We start from the raw sequence: 15,532 nt of genomic DNA on the forward strand, positions 1-15,532 counted from the left end.
ACCTAAAGATCTATTTAATTTGTTCCGTTGGTCCCAAACTCGTTTTAGCGGGTTTCCCCACCCACAGGTCCGCTCACAGTGATGACCAGCACGGCATTAGGAATTCAAAACATTTATTTACACTCTAAAAACAAATGAAAAGAAGAGACACGGCAGTGACAGTCTACAACCAACCTGCCTTCGAGATGGGGAAAACACAAATGAGGACCTGGAACGAGGGAGGGGAAGCACCTATATACGCCCCCCCCCAATCAGCGGTAAATGGGCCACAGGTGCTCCCTCCCACACCTGCCTGCCCAATTAACCCCAATCATCCGGTTACACTAGTATATGATGTTCAGTATTTTAGGGGCTTAATGTAAACTGCCTTTGCAGCACAGCTGCTGTGTTATTTTCACTGCATTTGCTTCAGAAATGTGTTTTCACCCGTCTACTTCATTGTATTATCAATTCCACACCACCCAAAAGGGCCCTCCATGCACCAGGACAGTTCATACACTCTGGATAAAGTGGCCTCTGCACCATTTCTGGATTCACATTATTGCTCATCAAGGGAAGAACCTCAAAGATGCAGCGTCTCGACTTCTCTACCCCGTTATATTGTGATACAGAGATTTTAATCTCTTCTAGCTATTTGGAAAGAACTCAGTCTCCCTAGTCTTCAACTAGGGTTGGAGCTTCGACATTCTTGCATCCATTGCTGATCCTCTGAATTACCTTACGAGCATAATGCGACAGACCCTGAGGTCTTTTGGCTTCTTGATTATTTTTAATTTCCTGTGCAACAGCTGCCAAGGATTCTGAATTCAGAGGAGATTCACTTTGAGCAATGGGATATAAAGTTGTTAAAGTATCGTCCCCAACCCACCCCAATTCTCAAAAAAAGCTGAGATAGACTAGTCGAGCAACACCCGTGACCCATAAGGCTGAAAAGCAGCTGGAGACAAGACAATCGTCTTACGTACAAGAAAATGGATGGAGGGAATTGTGTGTTTTTTTTATGAAGTGGAATGACGCACAGACAAACACCAAATAATTTATCTTCACCAAAACCAATCAGATGGCTCTTTGGCTTACTTGGTCCATGCCCCACCCCCTCCACAATGTCTACAAATTCTAATGGAAAGAGCATTACATACATCATTAGGAAATGGAAAGAGCATAGACCAATATGAGAAATGCAGAGTGTGTTAATCAGAGAAGCAACCAAGCATTCAAACGTAAATCTGGAGAAGCTGGAAAGATCTACAACTCAGGAAAGAGAATCTGCACCCAGGCCAATTGTTACTTGTGACCTCCATAAATCTTTTTTTTTTTGGGGGGGGGGAAGAGACACCATGACATAAAAAAACACCATGACTTATTTTTCTAGCTAGCTAAAAGTCATAAGGGAGACAGAAAACTGAAGGAAGGTGTGTAGTCAAATAACAAGATTCCATCAATGGTCTTGTGACCAGACTTCCTGCTACATTGGAATGTCATCCCCACGCGCCAGGCAGAATAAACCTCATGCATTACTTCCTTGTCTACAAGGACCTCTGTGAAACGTTGTTGTTCATCCTCCCAGTGCTGACTTAATATTGAATAATCAGTAACAGAAATAACAAAAAGATGGCACCAGATATTGAGTTTTAAGAAAACACATGGCTGCGGTTTAGGCTTCATTAGTTCCTAAATCCTCTACATATTGTGTTAATGAAATGACAAACAGCCTGTCAAGATCAATAAAACCACTGCACTTGCTTTCGGGGCATTTTCCACATCCCATTCACCACAGGCAACATTCAGGGCAGCTTCGCTGCAATGAAACTGTTTTTGTGTTTGAAGGACTTCAGAGGGTTATTGATCAATGGTGCTGTAAGAGGACAATGCATTCTAATTATCTTAGTTGTCCAGACCCCCAATCTCTAAATTGTTGTTGTTGTTTTTTACCTGTGGTTTTCATTTGTTAACCCCGCTGAAAGCATGTTTGTTTTGTCGCACAGATTGTGGTATTATGATTCATGGGGATTCAGTAATACACGACAGATTGCACATGAAATAACAAAAAAGACCATTTCAGGCACTTTTAGTTCAGTAGTTCATTTGAGACACAAAGAATTGTCAGGATCTGCTTTTTTAAGATCATCAGACTCACAATAACATTAAAGTGATGCTACGTTGCATCCACGCCATATGAATTAATCTTGGATTTAATCTGCGGGTCAACTTGACTGGTCGTGTTTCAGTTAAGGCAGGATTGAGCACAGATGTCAGATGATTTTCTACATGTTATATAACAAATGAAAACATTTATTTCACAAGAAGAAAGTGACTGAAAATCTTTTCTTTCTTTTTTTATGCTACTGGCGAAATCTAAATCTCTTCATCCAATATTCTTCTGGCCAATCTGGATGACATTAGTGGAATATCTCCCTTTGTCTCCCAACACCAACCTTTCTTTATCATGCTCTATTCTGTACTTCCAGTTACTCTCAGTCCCAGACTATACCCCCCCTGTATATCTCGTCTTTGCATTGTTTCGCTCCCCCTCTGATCTTCAGTCTGCTTTGTCACCGCCACTGTCCCGCTGTCTGAGGATGCTCTCCAGACGTTTTGCCCTGATGGGAGGCAGCTGATCGTAGACGTCGAAGCCGAACTCTGAGTGCTGCTGTGGCAGACGGAAGAGCAACAAATGGTTCCTTAACACCTGACAAGAAAGGGAGGAGGAGGAGGAGGAGGAGGTGAGACGAAGAAGAAGTAGAACCGCTGGTGTAAAAACAACTTATAACAGCAAAGTATAAAACGATATATACAGAAAAACGATCACGTGGAAGATGTGGGGGTCAAAAGGAGCATGGAAATTGGTTTGTCACATGAACCTAAATCATGGAGGAGGAGAGATTACCTCATCAGTCAGGTAGTAGATTTTCCTCAGCATGCTGTGTCGAGCCGCTTCAACCTCCTGGAAAAGGCCAAGGAGATTAAATAAAACTACCCTCTCATCTATAAGAAAGTTTTTCCACTGCTCTAAGTGTGTGTTTAAATAATGTCATTGAAGTGAAGTCACTAAATGTGTTTCCTATTCTGGGATATTAACACCCCAAGTCTTAAAGAGCGGAGTAGATGATTTAAAACAAACCCAGAGGCTCCGGTTTCCCTCCGGGCTAATCAATAACACGATTCCGTCATTTTCAAGATGGCTTCATATGAGCGCATTATAAAAAAAAAAAAAGAACATATGTGCCTGTGTTCCGGCAAGCAGAATTAAAAAAAAATAATACTTCAGTCATTGTGTATTCACAAACATGCAACTCAAATAGATGAAGTTGTAACTGAATTTGAGAGGAAAATATTTTAGTATCAATGAATAAAATAAGTTGGTGTGTTCTATAAATTAATAGGTTAAGATCTTTTTTTTTCATGAATGAATAAACTTAAATAAGATAGTTGCTTCAGATTAAAAAAGATTATGCAGAAGCTGGATGTTGTTTAAATAAACGCGAACGTGTACATGCAATGCAAGCATTCAACACGGCGTATGATGAAGACGGTATCTTAAAAAAAGATCAATGAAGTTCATTTAAAGTTTTAAATATTTGGATTAGGACACATGAGGAAATAAATCAGCTTTTTTCAGTTGTTCAGGAGAACAACATCTGCAAGGGTGTTGAGTAGATAAAGACTGAAACATCGTTACCGGAGGCAGCCTGGATGATTTAGGAAACCACAAAGCGCATTCTCAACATAAATATAACACAACAAATTAAGCAAGACAGGCTTGGAGTCATTTCTTAAATCCAGAGTAACTGCCGTCGCAAAATGATTTACAGTCGATGCAGAGGTGTGTGTGTGTGTGCGCCACGTGCTGCTCGAACCTGTGCTGCAGCGTCCTCCGAGAAGATGAAGGAGTTGACATGAGACAAGGCGACGGCATACAAGACAGGACACCAGCGGAGCCTCAGGGTCCCTGTTACCAAAGAGCGGAAGTAGAGACGGAGGAGAGGGAGGGAGTCCTCAGGGGGAGATGTAAACCTCTCGATTGGCACCGACAGCTTCAGGAACAGAAAGACTGAGTCAGAGAGATAATACATTAAACAGTCACGTGTCATATGACCATAAAGAGCAGTAACCTCATTACCTGCTCCAGCGTGACCCCCAGTGACCTCAGCATCCCTACATGTTCGCCAAACACAGCCAGCCTCATGGTGGCGCTGTACCTCCTCTGCAAGGGTAAGAGGACCCAACAGCCAAACAGCTGGTCTCCAAAGGACACGGCTTCATACTGGGTCAGGAGAGCAGTGTACAGGTCCTGGAAGGAGGCAAGACCCGGAGGAGGGACGTTCAAGTCCAAGGAGTCCAGCCTGGATGGCCTGTAAATGAAAGAGATTGAGCTCGGCTGCAGCTAAGTCATGTTAGCCTTCAATGCTAGGACATGAACATTTACTGGCCTGGTCAGGAGTCTGAACAGACCCCAGGTCAGCTTCTGAACAGGTGTCTCCAGGAACAAGTCGCTGGAACACAGGAACACGCAGGACAGGCGGGCGAGCTTGGCAACAGGAGGGATCACCTAAAAAAAGAAGCATGACATGTTCTGGATGAATTAACAATGAATATAAATGAAACATTGATCTTTGATAATAATTGATTTTGTGCTACATAAACAACGTGGCCTGACGAGACTCCGTACCTTTAGAGCCTCCTCTCTCCAGACCTCCAGCAGCAGCAGCCACTGCAGACAGTGGGTCACTGCCTGCAGCGCCCCCTGTGGGAGCTCCTCCACCACTAGCCCTCCACCGTCTGACACACCTGCTTGCTCATACAGGTTGAGGAGCGGGAGAAACGGCCAATCGGATGGCAAGGTGGGGCCGGTGAGCTCCGGGAGCAGGTGAGAGCTGATCCACGGGCTGCGGCCGAGCAGAGCGTCTTTGGACACCAGTACAGATGGCTCAAGGTGGGCCAGGTGAGTGAGGAAGCACCCTCGTATGGACGGCAGATGGACACAGGCTTCTCTCAGGAGAGCTCCAACAGTCTGGAAAGAGGGAGAGGCGTGGCGACGCATTCCCTCTTGGAGCCTCAGCTCCCCCATCTCTAAAGCCTCAGGTCCTCCGCTGTGGCCCTCTCTGGAGAGCAAAGAGAAACTGAGTGGCACTGCAGCGGCAAAGGATGTGGGCTCACCTGACACAGTCCCAACTCAATTTAATTTAAAATAGATTCTCCGTGTTCTACACTTTCCTCCCGCCTCCAAAAACATGCACTTTCGGTGAATTGGTTACACTAAATTGTCCGTAGCGTGCGAGTGCGTGAGTGAATCTGCGTGTGTGTGTGTGTCTCATTTACAAGAATAATTTTTCATTCGCTTTTCTATGAAACAAAATAAAGAAAAAGAATATAATAATAATAATTCCAAACTTACGATATAAAGTCCTTGTTGAAAATGATGGTGGAAAGCAGTTCATGTGCCACGTACTCGCTGCCTGGCAATAGCCATGGCAGCAGAACCAGCGCCACCTGGTGGTACAGCGGGGCATGCTTGGCAATCTGTGGCTCAGTGGGGACCTGAAAACGGCGATATGAAAAGAACACACATCTTAATGGCATCAGTGTAGCACCATCAGTATGTGACAGATGAAACCGGAATGATATTGTTATCATTATTAATTATTCATGTTATTATTACTAAACTCAGCTGGAAACAGTTGCTGAATGAAACGAAATCTAAACGGCGCGTTTCATGTCTCCAGAATAGTGTTCCTGAGTGTTTGCGTTGGCGCCTACCAGCCTGAGGGCCAGCCTGAGCAGCAGGTAGAGGAGGTGATGCTCGTGGCGGAGAAGCCAGCCCCTGGTGTGAGACAGGGTGGGTGAAGCCTGACTGCAATTTTGCAAATAGCCGTGCACGGCATCAGACAGCAGGAGACCAGTGAACTAGAGAGGATGAACAAACAATGACAAGGGAAGATGAACATAATTAAGCAGCAGAATACACCTGGATGTGCTCCTAGTTCAGTGAAAGGGCAACATTTAAGTGCCCTGGTGCACCTTAAGGCAAACTTTACTGATTAGTTCCTCATATCTGGCTGAAGGAGCGCTTTCTCCTCTTCGCTGAGACCCACCTTGCCGCTAAGGCCTTTGTGGATGCCTGTGATCGTTTCCAGGAGGAGCGCTAAGCCTGTGAGGAGAGGGAAGGGAGAGCTGGGAGCAACCAGCCCTGGTCGGTCCCTCCATCCTGGGCATGACAAGCCGGGGAGGCTGGGAGTGGACTCCAGGTCCAAAGGACCAGACTTCATATTACATACTACAGAGGAAGACCTTGGTGTGAAAAGAAAAACACATTTTAAGGAAAATAAGATTAGAAATTATGATATTTTTTTCAGACTGTGCTATTCACATCGTTCAAGAGCAGATAAGCAAAAGTACTGCCACCTGTCTGAGACTTACTTCAGGTTCTTCATCTGTCCTTGAACAGCCTGGTGGGACAGTAGGGGCAGGAGAACCTCCGAGGTCAGCTGCTCCAGTTCTTGAAGTGTCTCTACTGGCTTGAAGCAGTTCTGAAGACATCACATTTTAGTAATCACCCTTTGACAATTTGCGTTTTATATTGCTTTTCTTTTTTTTTTTTTTTACCTGTCTGGAGAACTGCTGGTAGTAAGATTCCAAGTAGACCAGGTAAACGGGTATCACGGTCAGGCTGCTCTCTCTCTGAAAGGGATCATCAAGGCTCTTCAGGAACCCCTTCAAATGCCCCAAGAGGGGCGCCTTCAACCCTGTGACCTGACCCCAGGATACCGGAGGAGGAGGAGGCGGGCGCTCCTCTCCCTTAGAGCTGAGCGGGTGAGATTTCAAAGGGATTAACGTGGCTCGTGTGAAGCTTCCGTGTCACAGAGCGGAATGATAAGGCAGCATAAATCCTCATCTGTACCTGACCACAGCAGCCTGCAGCTCCTGGTGGCTGCCAGCGGTGTGCGTGACCTGTGTGAGCGAGGAAAGCAGAGCCTGGACCCGCTGGAGCTGCAGGGGCAGCAGCGGCTCTGACGGGGACACGAGCCTGTGAACGGACTGCAAGGCCTTTGCTATGCTTGGATACAGGTCTCTGTGGGACACAAAGGCAGTCACTTTATGGGTATAGAGACCGTGGTGGACTAATCCTCAAAGGTTGAATCAGAGGCAAGTGGACTTCTATTCACGGCCTGAAGAATGTGAACCTATAATAGTCCAGTTGTTTCCGATCCAGCTTCTGAAGAAAACCACGTGCACAACTCCTATAGCATCGTAAACACCCTTTTAAACAGACGCTTGTGTGATTGTTTTAATTCCGCTTTGCACCCCGCATGACAGCCTCCTCTTACATGTACAATTTGCATGCCTGTCCGTAGCCGGCAGCTACGGCCCACAGCCTGTAGGCCTCGGCGGCGATCCCGAGGGCCTCGCTCGGTTCTAGGAGCAGCTCACTGGGATCGGCACTCAGCAGATGAGGCAGGCGCTCCTTCAGTCCAAAAGAGTTTAACTGGGAGAGGGGAAAAACACGCCCGCCCGTTAGGATAATGGAGTAATTCAGATTGTGGTAGCAAATATAATTAATATGAACGACACGCATGCATCACTCCTCTCTGAGGCCACTGCCCCACTCATATGAAAGCACTTACCAGTCTGGCGCAGGCGTGTCTGCCAGAGGTAGCTAACACTCTCAGCATCTTCACGGCGCTGGCCAGAGGGAGTCCGTAAACAGACGGGGGAACGGGCGAAGACGGTGCCGTCCAAGAGAAGGGAAGGAACTCTGACAACACCGTCTCCATCAAGCGAGGGCAGTCCAGCACCTGAGAGTGAAACGCATTTTAGATACAGACGGATTCAGTTTACAGATTAAGGGACTGGGATTTAGAATCGTACCTGCGTGGCTGACAAGGATGAGTGCCTTGCGATACGAGTCATGACGGCCAGGACATCCTGAACCACCCGAGGAGAAGGACGCACCACTTCCAGGATGTAACGCAGCCTGGGGAGAAGTTTCATCTTTAACAGACCCTGGAAGACAAAACAGGAGAGGCAGCGTCACGACAGACTGTCAAATCTAGGAAAAGCTGAATCCAAAGCCGACGAATTCCGCTTGTTCACCTTGACAACATCCTGCCGGGCCACGGCGTGATCGCTCGTCCTCTCTTCTTTCTCCTTAGCCGTTTCCCTCAAACTTTCTGGCAGCCCTTCATCCTCGACGTCTTCCTCCTCCTGAGCCGACGGCAGCAGAGGGAAAGAAGCCAGGCCACGAAACCAGGAGAAGGTGCCGTCCAGGCACTCCTAGAGGAGCAAAAAACACTCCGGATATGAGGAACCAGACGTTGTTTCAGGAAGCTACAGTCCGCATCATTTCATTTTCCCTTTCGACGTCACACTCCCGAGTTGTCTTACTTCGTCGTCTCCGCACACAAGGAGCGCTTTGAGCGCATAGACGGCGGCGGACATCGCCCCCTCCACGCCGTCGTCCAAAGCGAAGCGCAGCAGGAAGAGCAGGCCGGCGTCGAGCAGCGTAGACGTCACGCTGCCCTTCAGGTCGGACGCGTAGGCCCCGGCGCGAGCCTACGGGAGGAGGCAGGCGTGACGACGGAGACGCTGACGACACGCGGAGCGGCGTAAACGCGTGCGAGCCATACCTTTGAGAGAATTTTGGCGAGAGTGCTGAGAGCCAGACTTCTCTGCTGGATGAGCTGACTGCGAGACAGAATGAACAGCTCCTGCAGGGAGTATCCCGCCCGCTGGAGACAAAATCCCCAAAGTCATGATTCATGCTTTTGTGTTGTTACTGAAAAATATTAAAATGTATGTCGGCCCCTCTATTTTTTTTTTGTTTTGAATGCAAAACAAAATGACGCTTTATTAATGGTATTCAAGACTTGAAGATGAACGTGAGACAGCATTTTTTTGTTTTCTTGACTGACCTCGGGCTCTTCTCCATGGTGGTGCAGGCCTAAGTGGGTGGGCAGATCCTCAGTAAGTGGAATTAAGGCCCCCGCAAAGTCAAACCGAGCCTGCATGGCCTACGGAGAAATCGCAGACTGTGTTTACTGCCAGTAAAGCCGAAGTACAGGAAAGACCGAATGCTTATTTCGGCTCTTTTAGTCATTTAAGCAATATCTCCCTACCTCCTTGGTTCCTTTCTTCCTGGGTGCAGGCAAGTCTCTCATCCACTGCAGCTTCTCTGGCTCCATTTTATTCATGTGCACCCACTCCCTCTGAGGCTTCACCGGCAGATCCTGGCCTGAACGCACAGACAGGGAAAAGCACAGCGACATAAGTAAGCGGCCGCCAAAGTAGGCACGATGCAAACAGACACAATGCTGCAGGACTTCAGACTCTGTCATATAATTCTCATGATATGTAGAAAATCGAGCAACAATAGAAAAAGCTCAGCTGATTCATGATCTTTGTAAAATAGAATGTTATAAAACGCAGAGGTAAGATCTGTCTCCATTCTATCCATGACACTTTCTTCAAGTGTTTACTTGAATTATCTGCAGAAACGTAATTGTAGAGAGTGGATATTTCTGGCTCCGCCTGGTCTCTCTGCCAATCCCGCTAAAGTGAAATCAATGATCTGGATTTTAGCCATGTAGCAAAAGCATCTATCTTTAGTTATGCAAATAGAAAATGTCGGCTTTGGCAGAGCGAGGAGAGAAGGAGAGAGCAGAGAGACTGAGGCTGGAGGGGAGGCAAAGAAAGCTGATTCTACAACACTCAGACTTTACAGCAATAATTTAATAGTAATGTGAATTAAGCAGAGTCAGGCACATAAATTGAGCACATCTGCAGCAGCTCCAGATGTTATTAGCAAATGGCAGGGTAAATAGAACTCACATGTGCTTATCTTGAATCCATCCTACCTGTCACAGCAGCAGCAGGAGGAGGAGGAGGAGGAGGCATCTGCTCCTCCTCCTCCTCCTCCCCTTCCATCGCTGCTTCTTGGGGTTTCAGAGACACAGCAGCAACGGAGGAGTGTGACTCCCTGCTCACAGCTTTAAGGGTAAAGTCCCCCTCCCCGCTGTTGCCCTGGGGCTGTTTGGATGGCGAGGCTGAGGACGGGACACTCTGGGCTTTGCGAGCTCTAACGAACTCCACCAGTCCCGGATCTGGGAAGCAGAAGTAATTGTGTTCTACACAGCGGCGCCAACACAATGCAAAAAAATGGTTTGGATGCATTTGATTACGCAAGAATCAAACTCAACACAGATCACATCCCCGTGTCGACGACGTCATCGCCTACCGAGCTGAGATAAGAGTTTCTGTTGCTCCTCCAGTATCTCAGACCGAGACATTCCCCGGAGCTTAGCCTGGTTCTCCCTGTGGATCCGTAATGTCTCCGCGGAGCCTTCTGGACCCTTGAGCCCCTTTCCCGACATGAGTCTGGGGCCTGAATCTGTCGTTTGCACTAGCGAGGGGGGGCAGATGCGAGGAGACAAAGAAAAAAAAAAGGCATCAAGTAAATTCCCTGAGGAGCAGGTTATGTGGTGAAAGAGCGAAGCCGTGCTAATGATAATCACACGGCTCGTTTCTACTTACGGTCATCGACGGCGTCACCCTGATCTGTGTCCATACTGGTTTCACGGGTCAGAGCGGTTCCAGGCGCGACGAGGAAAGGCGTCTGTCCCGCCTCGATTCTCTGAGCTGCAATCTGACGTGCAAAGATACTCTTCTTCCCCCCGGACATCGACAGCGGCAACTGGTTGTAAAGACAAATTTAACATGTTTTTATTGTCTCAATTACTGGAAATGGAATAATAAATCTACGAATTAAACATCTGAAAGATTCTAAAACGATACGATTTGAAGCATTGGCCTTGAAAATAATTTACCTGACAGCTGTTTTCGGAGCGGTGCAACACTCTGGGGAAGGCCACGCCTGTAAGCGCTGGCAGAGATATTGGAGCTGAGCTGATATCTCTCTCCTTCAAAAAAAAGAATGGCGCAGATCCATCGGTAAAATAAGACGATTGAAACCTGACACTTTACAACGGGCACTTACAACGATCCTGGAGAGGACGGCGCTGACGTGAGCGTCGTGTCTGTCCAGTCGCTCCTCGGCATCCTCGTCCTTGAAAGTCACACAGCCGGCTTTAAATCGAGACTTTTTACGGGGGGCTGGTGTCAGAGATGGCAGTTGGTCTGGGAGATCTAGAAATGTAAGAGAAGCTGACTGAGCAATCTTACATACGGATAGAGCATACTCACACATAACCGAAAAAAATTACACCATTCTGGAATGAATATTTCCGATGTTAAAGACAATAGACGGATGTCGTTTACCTTCCATGGTGACCACATCCTTCTCTTCTTCGTCCCCATCGTGCTCCTCTTCTTCACCTCCAGCCTGGCCTCTCCTCTTGTCGGGACGCCGGACAACGTTGGCAGCAGAGGAGGCGCCGGAGGCGAGGAACTGCTGCTGCTCTCTGAGGAGATCGGCCTCGGAATCGTTTGGATCGGGACGTCGCAACATCCCTCTGAAGGACACAAAGGATCGCATTTAATGCCAGTGTTTCTGAACGTGTGTCTGAATGAATGCTTTACCACATACCGGTAACTGAATCCTACCTGAATGACTTAAGACTACACGGGTGAAAAGTTTTTTTGATTACGAGACCCGCAAAAATGACTTTTATGCCATTAGGACAGCAGCTACGGTGTTTTAATTCAGCTGACACTTACAGAAGCTGTCCTCTAGATTTGTCCTCTAGATTTGTACGCTGGTCTATCTGCAGAATTAATTAATTAAATTAAAGAAAATAGAGTGAATTTAAAATTATGCTCAGTTTAAGACCTAACTTGGTCAAATATTGTGGCCAATTAACCTTATCTACGAGTTTCAAGTGTGACACAAGGCAACAAAGTTCTGCTAATGAAACAGCTATTGTCTGTTTATCACGATTTGTGTTTTTGTTTTTGTTTTCAAAAAGAAACAACACCTCATGCGCGGAAGCGCGCGTCCGATACGCTGGTCACGAATGAAACGCAGTTAACGTTAGCTTGAAGCTAGCCCGAAGGCTCAAATGTAATTATAGTAAAGTTAAAATTACCCAACACAATAAGCATCAATATTTTTGTCATGCGTCTGTTTATGATGCTTTGAAGTATTTAGATTGGCGTTAGCTAACCTTGAATCCGTGATACACAAAGCTCGTTTGGTCACACGGAAGAGTTTCAATGATGCACCGAACTCAGCCTTCAAAATAAAAGTCGCGCGACTACACTTCCGACTACACTATCCATCCTTCTGTGGAAGATTATAGGATAATGTCGCGGTTTAGATGTCTTAAATGATTATTTAAATTTGAGAAGTTTGCCATCAAAATAATAAACTCTCTCGGATTGGCGCCCTTTGCTGGCAGGGTTTACCTCAGACCCCACGCAGCATCTCGCACTTCCTGTCTGCTTCTGGACGCTGGAGAGCTGCGTGAATACCCGGATAAACACTATGTCAGGTCATCAAACAGGTATTTGAGAATAAGCTTTAACTCTCCGAATCATGGTTAACCTCTGCTGCCTCTGCTGCGGTGAAATCCCTCAACCCCGCCCCCCTCAGTCCGGTCGGACCGGACCTCCGCGGGGTCCCGGTTCGGCGCAGCAGCAGCAGCAGCAGCAGCAGCAGCAGCAGCAGCCTGCTGGCTCCGGCCCCACACGGAGTGAGGCTGGAAGGGGCTCGAAAGGGGGGAGCACGCTGAGGAAGGAAAACGGTGCCTTTATCATCTCTCTCTGACATGCGAGAAGTGCAGCAGCATGCTCTCCTCTGATCTGGGACCTGCGGAGGACACGGCGACCAGCGCTCCCGGTAATGCCGAGGGAGAGGAGCAGGAGGAGCAGGAGGAGCAGGAGGAGCAGGAGGAGCAGGAGGAGGAGGTAGAGGAGGCACCGGCTGGAAGCGACGTCCGAGAGGAGGAGGTTTGTGAACACATGCCAGACTTTATCTTATTACTAAATTAGACCTAAAAAAAAAAAAAAGCATTGCATTGAAATAGTTCAGATAAATAAGCACTTTTGAAAAGTGCAAGAAAATGCAAAAAATCTGCAAAACCCAACTCATATAAAGTGCATCATACATGCCTATTAAATTTAGATTACACATGCATTGTAATAACATGTTTCCTGATTCTCTGAATAGGGAGGAAGGAAGCTGCAGGGAGAAGTTAGACGGAAACAGACTCACTGACAAACCAAACACAAAAGCAGACCATGGCTGTAGGCGTTCATTTGTCCGATGAGTGCAAGTTTAAATGTTTGCGTTTGGACCATCATACCGTTTTGTGTTTACTGACTCTTCGTTGTGTGATATTAAATAAGTAGCCAGCCATAGATAAGAAATAAAATGTGTACATGAGAGTATTTATGTGATTTATGTGAGCTCAGTAATAAATGGGCTGCTTGTCAGCATAAATCATTTCACTCCATAAACGTATCAGCGGTAACTCACAGCGTATAACGCAGCACCGACCGATTCTGCTGCAAGTCGTGATGTCACTGCTTCATTTCGGGGGCTCATTACGATAAGTGCCTCCTCTTCATCGGTCTATCGCTCTCTCTCCCTCTGCAGCAGCAGCATCCAGTGACGCAGTCCCTGGGGGCCTGCGTCTGCCGGACGTCCCACTGGCGCTGTCTCCTGCTCTCCTGTCTCATGTACAGCTGCCTGGGCGTGGTGGCCTGGTGCCAGCTGACCCGTGTCACTAAGATCAGCTTCAACCCGGCACTTACTTCCTCTTTCACGGCCTCCTTCCCCTCCTCCCTGAGGGGGGCCTCTGGCGTCGGAATGGGAGGGCACTCGATGATCTACCACGACAGCCCCTGCTCGGACGGCTACATTTACCTCCCTCTGGCCTTCCTGGTGATGCTCTACGTTGCGTACATGGTGGAGTGCTGGCACTGCAGAGCCGGGGACAAGTTGCAGTGCAGAGCGGACGTAGGCGGCGTGTATGAGCGCGTCCTGCGCATGCGACAGGCCCAACCGTGCATTTGGTGGAAGGCCGTCAGCTACCATTTTGTCCGGCGGACTAGGCAAGTCACTCGGTACCGCAACGGGGACGCCTACACGACCGCCCAGGTGTACCACGAGAGGGTAAACACCCATGTCGCCGAGGGGGAGTTCGACTACAGCCGCTGTGGGATGAAAGATGTGTCGCACGACCTCAGAGGCTTGGAGGAGCGCCGAGCAACGCGGCTACGGTTCACCAAATGCTTCAGCTTCACTGAAGCCGGTCCAGAAAATGACTACCTCAACCAGAGGGCCAGGTTCTTCTCCGAAAGTGAGGGCTTGGACGACTACATGGAAGCAAGGGAGGGCATGCAGCTGAAGAACACGGACTTCAGAGAGAACCTGATCGCTTGCATTGATCCGGAGAGGATGCCTTGGTACAGCTCTCAGGCGGCCTTCTGGCTGGCCGCTCTGCTGACGCTGTCCTGGCCGCTGAGAGTGCTGATAGAGTACCGCACTGCTTACGCGCACTACCGCGTAGAGAAGCTCTTCGGCTTGGACTACAGGCACGGCAGCAGCCCCTCCTCAGACGAGGGCAGGCCTTTGGGGAGCGACGCCGGTTGTGCTGTTCCCAGAGTAGACACGCTGGATAGCACTGAGTTAGAGTGGCACGTACGCTGCAACCGCCATGTGGTTCCCAGCTACTCCGAGGCCATGCTGCTCAACGTGGAGCGCAGCGCGCCGTCAAACTGCTTCCTCCGAGACAGCAGCCGAACATCTCGGAGCTACGGCGCCCTGCAGAGCCAGGACAACTGTGAGCAATGCAGCAATCCGGACGGAGGAGGAGGAGGAGGAGGCAGGGGGAGGATCGCCACCAGCTCCAGCTGTTCCTCTATATTCTCCTGCCGCAGAGCGCTGTTCCACTCCCACCTCTCGCCGGGCACGTCCCGCTTCTCCCTCTGTCGCATGCACGGCTCCCACTGCACCGTGGCCCTGTGGAGGAGCCGCAGCAGCAACCTGTCTGAGCCCCGCTGCGGGGAGGGGCCGTGCCGCCGCTCCGACTCCAGCCAGCTGGCACTCAGTGACAGTCCGCCGACCTATCGGGATGCCCGGTTCTTCCCAGTTCTCATCGTGCATCGATCTGAGGAAGATGGAAGGGAAGTAAGGCGTTATATCACTCGGAGAGGGCCATCCTGCGTGGAGACGGCTCTGTGAAGGGCTTTCAACGCTATTATTGGTCACAATTTGATCCTTAGACAGGATAGCTTCTGTAAATATGAACATGATGATAGATAGATAGATAGATAGATAGATAGATTTGTGGATAATAAAACAAAATGTGTCTATTTTAATAGAATGGTAAAAGAGTCACACTTATATTCTTACTGAAATACAATTGTCTATGTGGTTGCAGAAAGTGTGACAAGCTGTGTTGTGTAACTAAATATAAAGGGCATTCCTTCACAGTTTGCCAGCGGCAAAGACTAAATGGTCGAGAGCTGGTTTCCTCAGCCGGGAACAAACAACGCTGTTTGCCAAACATCTTGCTTCCTTATTTGTCAGCGTCTCTGTCCTGTTTTTGAACTCCCTCAATAAATACAAGAAGAA

The 15,532-nt window shown here is 48.2% G+C and overlaps 2 protein-coding genes across 2 annotated transcripts; one reads left to right on the forward strand and one right to left on the reverse strand.

The window, feature by feature from the left end:
• Positions 1–2,075: 2,075 nt before the first annotated feature.
• LOC137916531 (RNA polymerase II-associated protein 1-like) lies at positions 2,076–11,461 on the reverse strand. The gene is made up of 26 exons (XM_068759521.1): positions 11,272–11,461; positions 10,991–11,139; positions 10,821–10,913; positions 10,528–10,687; positions 10,232–10,396; positions 9,852–10,097; positions 9,114–9,229; positions 8,910–9,008; positions 8,625–8,726; positions 8,383–8,550; positions 8,092–8,271; positions 7,867–8,001; positions 7,623–7,793; positions 7,326–7,483; positions 6,899–7,069; positions 6,604–6,802; positions 6,418–6,527; positions 6,093–6,288; positions 5,758–5,904; positions 5,396–5,538; positions 4,670–5,102; positions 4,431–4,549; positions 4,121–4,352; positions 3,858–4,034; positions 2,888–2,944; positions 2,076–2,689 (listed from the first exon to the last, which is right to left on the reverse strand). The coding sequence occupies exons 1-26, from the start codon at positions 11,459–11,461 to the stop codon at positions 2,540–2,542; spliced, it is 4,266 nt and encodes a 1,421-aa protein (XP_068615622.1). The 3' UTR covers positions 2,076–2,539.
• A 1,277-nt stretch (positions 11,462–12,738) lies between these two features.
• LOC137916533 (transmembrane protein 151B-like) lies at positions 12,739–15,139 on the forward strand. Its single transcript, XM_068759523.1, has 2 exons — positions 12,739–12,900; positions 13,553–15,139. Exons 1-2 carry the CDS (start codon positions 12,739–12,741, stop codon positions 15,137–15,139), a joined length of 1,749 nt encoding a protein of 582 aa, XP_068615624.1.
• The last annotated feature ends 393 nt before the right edge of the window (positions 15,140–15,532 follow it).

Source organism: Brachionichthys hirsutus, unplaced genomic scaffold (genome assembly GCF_040956055.1).
Source record: "Brachionichthys hirsutus isolate HB-005 unplaced genomic scaffold, CSIRO-AGI_Bhir_v1 contig_584, whole genome shotgun sequence".
NCBI lineage: Eukaryota > Metazoa > Chordata > Actinopteri > Lophiiformes > Brachionichthyidae > Brachionichthys > Brachionichthys hirsutus.